This window comes from Chenopodium quinoa, unplaced genomic scaffold (genome assembly GCF_001683475.1).
Source record: "Chenopodium quinoa cultivar QQ74 unplaced genomic scaffold, ASM168347v1, whole genome shotgun sequence".
In the NCBI taxonomy this organism is placed as follows: domain Eukaryota; kingdom Viridiplantae; phylum Streptophyta; class Magnoliopsida; order Caryophyllales; family Amaranthaceae; genus Chenopodium; species Chenopodium quinoa.
The window spans coordinates 2552486-2561746 of NW_018742684.1; the positions used below are offsets into that span (position 1 = coordinate 2552486).

At 30.0% G+C, this 9261-nt stretch overlaps 1 protein-coding gene across 1 annotated transcript; it reads right to left on the minus strand.

Annotated features, from left to right (window-relative positions):
- Window positions 1-1197: 1197 nt before the first annotated feature.
- LOC110722775 (probable lysophospholipase BODYGUARD 3) lies at window positions 1198-6527 on the minus strand. The gene is made up of 4 exons (XM_021902069.1): window positions 5027-6527; window positions 4564-4898; window positions 3624-3823; window positions 1198-1935 (listed from the first exon to the last, which is right to left on the minus strand). The coding sequence occupies exons 1-4, from the start codon at window positions 5700-5702 to the stop codon at window positions 1602-1604; spliced, it is 1545 nt and encodes a 514-aa protein (XP_021757761.1). The 5' UTR covers window positions 5703-6527; the 3' UTR covers window positions 1198-1601.
- Window positions 6528-9261: the final 2734 nt, after the last annotated feature.

Consider the following 9261-nt stretch of genomic DNA (forward strand, 5'->3'; position numbering starts at 1 on the left):
TCACCTTCATTTCTCATTTATTGCTTACACCATTTAGCCTTTTCTATGTTTATATTTATATTTATATTGTCCCACATGCTTAGATACTACTTGGATTCCTCCTAGCTCCTCCCATCTCTTTTTGATCATGGGTTGAGTCGAGTTGATAGAGTATAAAACCAATTTCGAGCTTCAACCATCTGGTTAATCTTTTAGGTTATTAATTAGTCTTTTGTCGATGTGTAATCAATTAAGATTCAATGTGACAAAAAGGTCAAGGGTTTAAATCTCATTTACCCCTCATTTTAAATGATTATGATAATACTCATGTTGCATTTGCATGTACTCTCATGTGAGAAGGCGTGGTAAAATAAATTTTAAGTTTCAAACATCAAATTAGTTTACATATGCCAATGCACTAATTTTATCTTATTTTTATATAGTTAAATATTAATTAAAATTACTTTTAAAATTAGATTATGAAACTTTATATTAATACCTATCTAACAAAATATTTTATGACAAAATATATGTTTTTATTACGTTAGTAAAATATTAAAATTACGGTCAGAGCTATTATATGAATAGTGAAAAAAGTCCAACATCTCATATATTCTAGGGTGGAGGGAGTAATAATGGATTGATATTTTTCATGATATGACTGCCGATAGTAATTTAGAAAGAGTTTAGTTAGCTTAGTGTTTGTTCCATTGTAGTAGACGATGATTAATTAGCTTACTAACTAGGAGATGTCGCAAATAATTTGTATTTAGTTATGGCATTATAGTAGTAATGGAGGAATCAGCTAAGAAGGAAATGTCAATGTCTCACTACTCATTTTCACAAAATTATATTGAGTGAAATAAATACAAATAACCTGTTGCTACATTTATTGCCTACCACACTCGGAAGGATATAAAGGTTGTACACAAGTGTAAGTTTAACAAGTAAATGGAGTATTCAAATAATAACTGAATAGTTTTTTCTAATGAAATTTTACCTTAAACTAATATATAAAATCAATCTTTCCTTCTCTTATAAAAAAAAAAATAAATAAATAAAAAAAAAAAAAAAAATCAATATTTCCTTCAAAAGTGGGCTTGTATATATATAGATCCAAGTTTGCTAGAAGTAACAAAAAATTGGACAACGTAAAATTGGAAACAGGTAGGAAATATTACAATTTTATATGTATATATGTAGGAAATTGCACTAAAATAATAAGGATTCACATTTTCTCTTATCAAATAAACAAGCTACGATTTTGAGTAATGAGCTTAATTATGGCTTAAAACTAGGCAATTAATTAACAATGCACACCCAAATTGTGAATGGGCAATAATTTAATTTGACACCTCCTACCTTAATAGGAGTTGGCACTCTTTTTTTTGTTTTTCTAATTTTTGGGAGGAAAATAAAAAAATAAAAAAAAAAAAAAGAAGAAGAAAAGGAAGAAAACCCTAAAAATGAAGGGCAATTCTTATAAAATGTGGAATAGTTAAATGATGATGATTTCTCCCTTTCCCCTCCTACTAGAAAAGGAGTTGAGAAAAAACTTGTAGGAACTTATATATATGTATGTGCTGTTCAAACTTCAAGAGTAGTCCTTAATCTTTGCTTAATTAAGCACTTGAAGATGATGAATTAGACCATATTTCTTCTAGCTCCCGTGCAAAAGCCTTTTGACGTCCTACAACAATGGTGATGTGATCCTTATTATCGAACACCTTAACTTGAGCTCTAGGAATTTTAGTTTGGACATTGTAGCTGCACTCGACTGGAAGAAGCTCGTCGTCTCTACCGTGAAATACGTTCACGTTACATTTAAGCCGGTCCCTAACCACGTCAAGGTATTTATCAAGCTTGCTGGCTGATCCACAGATTATATTGTGCAAGGTGTGCCAAGCAGCATTATGAGTGTGGAGGAAAAAACCTTCCATTAGATACGTTCGTACCCTGCATTCATACATATATACTTAACTTTATTAGTAAATCAATAGATATTCGGTGAGTCTTTGTCACAATATATAGCTTTTCCAACAATAAAAGAAAAAACAACTCATCCGGATACTTACTTATAAAAAAAAGATTTTGCTGTTAAGAATGAGATCGTCACATATAAGACTTTAAATTGATTTTAGAGTTTATTGATTTTACAGTTTATGTTTCCCACACCAATATGTAATTATGTACACGCATTAATTAGGATTAGACAAGCTAGAGCAACATCATATAGTAAGTCTTTATCTTTGTTTAATTAAACTAAAAGCAGAACAAAAACAACGGACCACTATTAGTGTGCCCCCGATGTTTTTTTATTTCTTTGTGTACTTTTAGTTAAATTAGGCATCATTTTCAATTATAGAGGCTCTTAAATTGACCGTAATGTTTGTTAGAAATCATAATCACATAATATTTTTTTTTTCCAATCAAATCTACAAATAAAATTCGAACAATTGTTATTCATACATACTTTTCCCTCTCGTTTAATTTATTATATATCTACATCCATCATTATAATTTAATTTGTCCATTCTATTTTAGACAATGTTGTGTGTATGAAACCAAAAACAAAGGCTTATAAAGAATTTCCTTATCAATTGTATAAAAATGTTGTGAAATATGCCAAAATGAGCTAAACTTTAGAATACTTATTAGTAAAGGGTGGGTGATTGTTGAACCAGAAATTGGAGTAGTCAATTATCAAGCTATCATAAAGCATATATCATGAAAGAGAAAGAAAATAAGATTGACAATCAACTATTGAGTAGGAACGTCTCTGGGGCAACTGGGCTAGTAATCACATGTGCTTTGAGATTACTTTCCCAGTTAATTGTGGCACAAAATTTTTAGGGTATAGACGTTTTTATGCTCAAACTACTATTAATATTTTTAATGCGTCATTTATAGTTTTATACTCTGTATAAACAAGGATATTATATAGCAATTTATATTATTATACAAGTGTAGCAGGCCTTTTTTATTATTATTTATTTTTTGGAAAAAATGTGGACACCTTGTATGAGAACATTTTGTAAGATGAATTTAGAATTGTCAAATTTAGTGCAGTATACTAGTATTATATAAGACAAATTACAGGTTTTTGTTAAACAAATTTATGATAACCAAATTAAATGCAGCCTGTTATTTAAAAATAGAGGTACTTTTTATTTCTGAAGATATAAGATTCACAAGCCATGTGATACGCGTAATGAAATGAAGTAGCTTTGACTTTTGATTTAAAACAAAATAGTCCTATTAAATACACCTAAATGCAATGCAAAAATGTTAAATGCACCCAGGTGATGTACTACCCCAAAATTATTGATTTTTTTTTTTTTGAAAATAATTAAAAAGAAAAAAATTGAAAAAAATTTTAAAAAAAAATTAAAAAAAAGGATGGCCTATCCTGTGATCTCGAGGTACCAAAGTAATTACTTTGTTGGGACAACTTTACTACCCAATCACAATCACCCTTTAAGTGGTGAAAAGAGGGTGAAGGGCTTTATGGGAATGTTATATTGTTTCCAAATTTTAGGCTATTTTAAACACACACGTTCCGTTGTAAAGACTAAGAAAAATAAAAAAGGCAGTCAATATTGGAAATAATTAAAATATATGCGTGAAGTTGTGTTTTGGGTTACCTATTTCTGGTGACAAGTTTGGTGAGAAATTCCCACACTCGGTGGTTTTTGCAGATGAGCAAGCAAACTGTCCGAGAAATATGCTCATACCAACATGCTATGGATGCCCCCATTGCTATCGGTGGCCATACGCGTCGTGGTGCTACTCGTCTTAGCACGTATTGTGTCGCTTGCTCCCCTTTTGGCACTGGGAAATACGGCTGTAACCAAAAATTTCGACTTCTATATTAGTAATAATACTCGTATTTTTGTTTTATTGTTTTCGCAATTAATTGTCATATTAATAGTATAATTTGAATTTTCGAGACTAATTCAGACACGATAATCTTAAGATCTAACCTACCAATGAATGTAGGTATCCTCAAGTAACCAAATTTTTTAATTAAAAAGTACTACTAGGAGTATTATTATACAAATAAAATCCAAATATTATAATAATGTTTTGTAAAGTCATACCTGTCAAATTAAAAGTAACGGGGAGATCATTGGGATCACCCAACTGTCATTATTGGTATTTTAATAAACACACTCTACAGTCCTTAATACTACGTATATAATACACCTATTAATTAAGACCCTATTTTAATCATCTTATTTCTTTGAAATTCACTAATTATAAAAAAAATTAAGAAAAAAGATATATGCTGCCCTAAGGGCTGCATATAAGAAGCTAAAAGTGAAAATAATTGACAATAAATATACAATTATTACACCGATTTATTCGTAAATTGTTGATAAATTCCCAATTTAATACTAAAAAAAGAAAATATAAGGGCTGCATATAGCATTACCCAAAAATTAATAATATCTCACATAATAAAAATGTTTAAAATATAATAAAAATGTTTACAAAATAATCCATATAAAATTTACATTGAGTCAAAGCTGATAGAAAATGTAAAATCATTATGAAACAGAGGGAGTACTGAGAACAACTTACAGGAGCGATCAAGGTGAGCGATTTGATCTTGGAGGGGTGGCGAACGGCGAGGGCGAGAGCCAAAATGCAGCCAAGAGAATGGGCAACAATGTGGAAGGATTTAACTCTGTTAGTTTCCAATACAGAACGTTCAATCATTTCCACATGTTCTCTTAAAGTGTACAATGAATCAGTAGGCTTTGGACTCCTACCAAACCCTAGCAAATCCACCGCAAATAACCGGTACTTAGATTTTGTTGCTGCCGTAAAATTTGGGAAAACAGTTTCCGTCCAAAATTTGGATGACGATATAAACCCGTGAATAAATAACACATCCTCTGTTGAAGTCTTATCTCCTACAATATAATACTTGTTTGTTATTATTACCATATGTTAAAAATGTTTAATCACATAATTAATTACATAGTTTAATTAGATAATGTAGCATATAATATAATACTATAATAAAATGAGAGTGAAGTACCAGGTTTAGCACCATCAGAATGTACAAAGAGAGCATCCTTAGAGGAGGTAGTCCAAGAGCAACAAGTCGAGCAATCGCAATCCGACCACCGTGGAATCGGAAAAGATTGCATACCTCCGATTTTACCTTGAAGCATTTCAACAATGGTTGAGTTGACAGTAAATGTGGTGGATCCATTTTTTTTAGTATTATTCGCGGTAGTTTTCGTGGTCATCTTCTCGCAGATGAGCGAGGAAGTGTGGTGTTGGTGGTGGTGGTGGTGTTTGGTGATGATATTCGTAGTGTCAACCTTGTTAAGGCGTCTGAGTTCGTTGACGGTAGTCTTGGAGATCTCTGACACTAGAGAAGGACGAGTGTAAAGAGTGTCGGAAACGTCTTCGAGTTGAAGTTTGGTGGATGTAAGGCGGACGATCTTGGTGGACTCGCCTTTTTCGGACACCAAGATCGTCTTGCCCGTACTCGTAACGGCCATCGCTTGTTTGGCGGAGGAGGAGCAGCAGTAGCACGGCTTCCACTCCGCCTCGACAACGAAATCTGCAATCTTGTACACCAAACATAAGATGAAATCTAGAAGGTCTAGCAATATAAACACTAAGAAACTTATTCCTTCATTAAGGGCTCTTCCTGTAACTAGTATAGCTGATTTAGCTTTGCCCATATTATTCTTTACACTCATTGTTAAAACAATCACGACACGACACAACACGACACAGGGGCGGCTTGCTCGCTAGGCTCAACCTTTGATGATGGAAAAAATAAAACACACATACACATACACATACACATACACAAACTCACACACAAAAATGTGCAAGGATATATGATGTGGTTGAGCTAATTTAGCTGGAATAAGTATAATAATGTGTATATATATAATGTAGGCTTTAATAGAGTAATGATGTTGAAATAATGTAGAATTTAGAGCAAGATAATAATAAGCCAACCCAGATTAATTGGCCCCTCAAAAAAGACGGTACAAAATATACATTTGACAGTGGGAAAATATAAATATATATATAAATAATTTTTGAAAGAAAAAAATAATAATAATAAGACAGCCACAAAGTATTGGGGTTAAATGAGAGCGTGTGAGAAGGAGAGAAAGAAGAAGAAGAAGAGGAGAAAAAAAGAGAAGAAAAGGGGTCGTAAGGGACACGTAGTAAGATGGGGTGGGGGAAGGAAAGAAGATAAATGAATAAAATTCATTGTTTCATTTAAATTTGTTCGTTGGGCAAGAGACTCTGGTAGGTGGTGGTTGAACCCCCCTCCTCCTTCCCACATATACACTTTCAAGGGTTAAACACCTCCCTTTTTTTTATTCTCCTTTTTTAGTAAACATATATCAGTTTTAATGTTATTTCACTTCCGTCTACTATTTTACATCCGGATGTACCATGCACGTGATATATAATTATTTTTTTCTTTTTACACATCTGAAGTAGTTTTCTTTTTTTTTGTATAGAAAACAATCTTGGATTTACCGTATACTAGATGTGTAGAATAATGGAAACCGTCAAAAAAGTCTTCTTAGTTACCAAATTTTTATTTGCAAATTATTCATAATTAGATTATGAAATCAAGGTTTTGATTAATAATGTTATACAAGCTAAGTAAGATATTTAAGGTTTAGAATATAGGTTTTTTTTTTTTTTTTTTTTTTGGGTAAAGTTAAATATTATGCCTACAATATATTTGAGTGTATCATGACGAATTACTCTTATTGAGTTAGTGAGATACGGTCTTACACATCAGTTTGGATATTTTACAAAGATAAAATCATTTTGGATTTACGGTGGTAAATTTAGAACGAATTATATAATGAAAATCGACGAAAAAGTCTTACTGCTAAAATTAGATTTTTATTAATAAATTTATTGTGGTTTGGATTATAAATGTAATTAATTCGAAATTCAAAGTGTGGTGTATCTTTTTCCTGTCAATCCTATAGTACAAGTGTTGGTCCTTCCACTCATTCCTTCCAGAAATTTACACTTCATACTCATAATACTTGTATATAATAATCAAACTATTTGCTGCTGGTCATCACATTACTTAATTAAATAATGTGGTGGTTAAGCTCTTTATTTGTCGCTTAACTTGCATAATCTTCTCATATTACTAACAAGAAGAAAGGAGGCATTCCTAGGAAAGAAGCTAAGAAAGAGAAAATATTTGTTTAGTTGTTTGAACAAAAAATAGGGTCTATATGTTTTGCGTAATACAATTGCTCATTCCGTTCTTCACTAACTTATCGTAGTCTACTTTGTATAGAAGAAAATCTAAGCTTAGATCCGGCTATCCGCTTATAAGCTAAGTGTTAAAGGCATTGCATTACTCTTTCAATAAGAAGGAAATTATATTACTTCGTTATTGAAAATTGTATAGTACACTAGGGTGTACCATGCTCATGGTATATCTCGTGTTAAATGATGCGTTTTTAACATTTTATTTGCAAGCTGTCAATTTTTTATTTTAAAAAAAAATAAAAAAATTCTCTTCCACAATTCATGGGATTCAACGTGATATTCTCCATTTTTACATAACTTTCAAAATTAAATTTCACCATATTTCAATTTCGAATTAAGAGAGAATAAAGTTTATAATTTTTTAGAGAGAAAAATACAGAGCAAATTATGAGAACATTGTAATCGATGGATCGGAGAAGCTAAGGTAATTTGATTTTATTTGTTATGATTTTAATTTCAGGATTTCGCTTATTAGGTTGATTTTAATTCGTTATTATTTTGCACGATTATTGTAAAATATCATTGTTCTTTTTTTCAATTTTGATATTTATGAATTTGAGATCCATATGACAAAGGTTGAAGATAGGTTCTTTTATTTTGTCAAAGGTTGAAGATGATGTTCTTTATATTTTGTCAAATGATGAAGATGGTGTTCTCTATAAATTGTACTTATGTTCATTATTATAGTTATTGAACAATTATATGAATGTTCTTTATTTTTATCCTTTATGTTCTTTGATTTATTCTGTATGTTCTTCGAATTATTATAATTTTTTTAAAATAATATATCATTTATTAATTCTATATATATATATATATATATATATATATATTAATTATCACTAACTACGTATATTTTTTTTTAAATCAGGATCGTGAAGGTTGATGACGATATTCTTTTGAGATCTCCTCTATTGATGATTGTTTTTCAGATCTAAAGAACATCCGTAATATTATTAAAGAACATGATAATATTATAAAATGAACATAACTTATATATATACCTACCACGATCCAAAGACAAAATTCAAAGAACATTTCACAATAAGCAATGAACATTATGTGACGATAAAAGTACATTGCAATTACAATAAAAAAAACATGGACAATTAAAATAAACTATCAAAAAATCTGATTAATAAAAATCATTATATGATATAATTATGGACATAAGGAAAAAGATATAGTTTTAAAAAATAATTGTACATTACAAACTACTATAAAGTACATCATGTTTTCTAATAGAGAACATTATTAAATCACATATAGAACATCACAAAAAAAAATTATATTTACCAACTCTAAAATGAATATTGTAACTATATATATTAAAGGTGAAAAATATGAATGAAATAAAAAATAAAAATAAATAAAAAAATTGAAAACTAAAATTTTGAAAACGAAATTTATAAATTTAAATTTTGAAATTTAAAAACGAAATCTTAAGTTATTTTTAGGTCAAATAATTTTAGAGGATAAAAATTATTTTTTTTTATAAAAAACATTATATAGTCATATAAAGAGCCTCATTTAAAATTTGAAATTCAAAATTCAGGTGTACCATGTGCATGATACACCTGGGTGTAGGAACCACGTATTGCTTCATTATAGATATATGATGTAAATGGAAATTGAACTCTAGGAAAACATTTTCAATGTTTAACCAAATAAGCTACTTCGTAGTTGATATCTATTAAGTGGACATTATTATGAGAATTCTGCTCTGTTAGGCTAGAAGGTGCGATACATTGATTATACTAGGTAATATGATCTTGCTATAAATCAATAAATACAAGTATTTGTTAATTAAAAAGATTAAATAAGATGGAATCAACGTTTGAACAAATTTCTTTAGTGGAGTCTAAACGAGTTTAGTACTTTACATCGAATATGTAGAAATTGAAACTAAATGCACGCTACACATATGTTGGTTAATTGATTCAAACTAAGTTAAAGTAATTTTAGAAATACTATATTTGGTCTTTCCGT

Excerpts from the sequence above, each read along its gene's own strand:
- LOC110722775 (XM_021902069.1), bottom strand. The coding sequence starts at position 5,702 with ATGAGTGTAAAGAATAATATGGGCAAAGCTAAATCAGCTATACTAGTT. Across the intron at positions 4,899-5,026 it reads TTCTGATGGTGCTAAACCTG|GAGATAAGACTTCAACAGAG; the intron begins GTACTTCACTCT and ends ATTATATTGTAG. Across the intron at positions 3,824-4,563 it reads CGCTCACCTTGATCGCTCCT|CCGTATTTCCCAGTGCCAAA; the intron begins GTAAGTTGTTCT and ends TTTTGGTTACAG.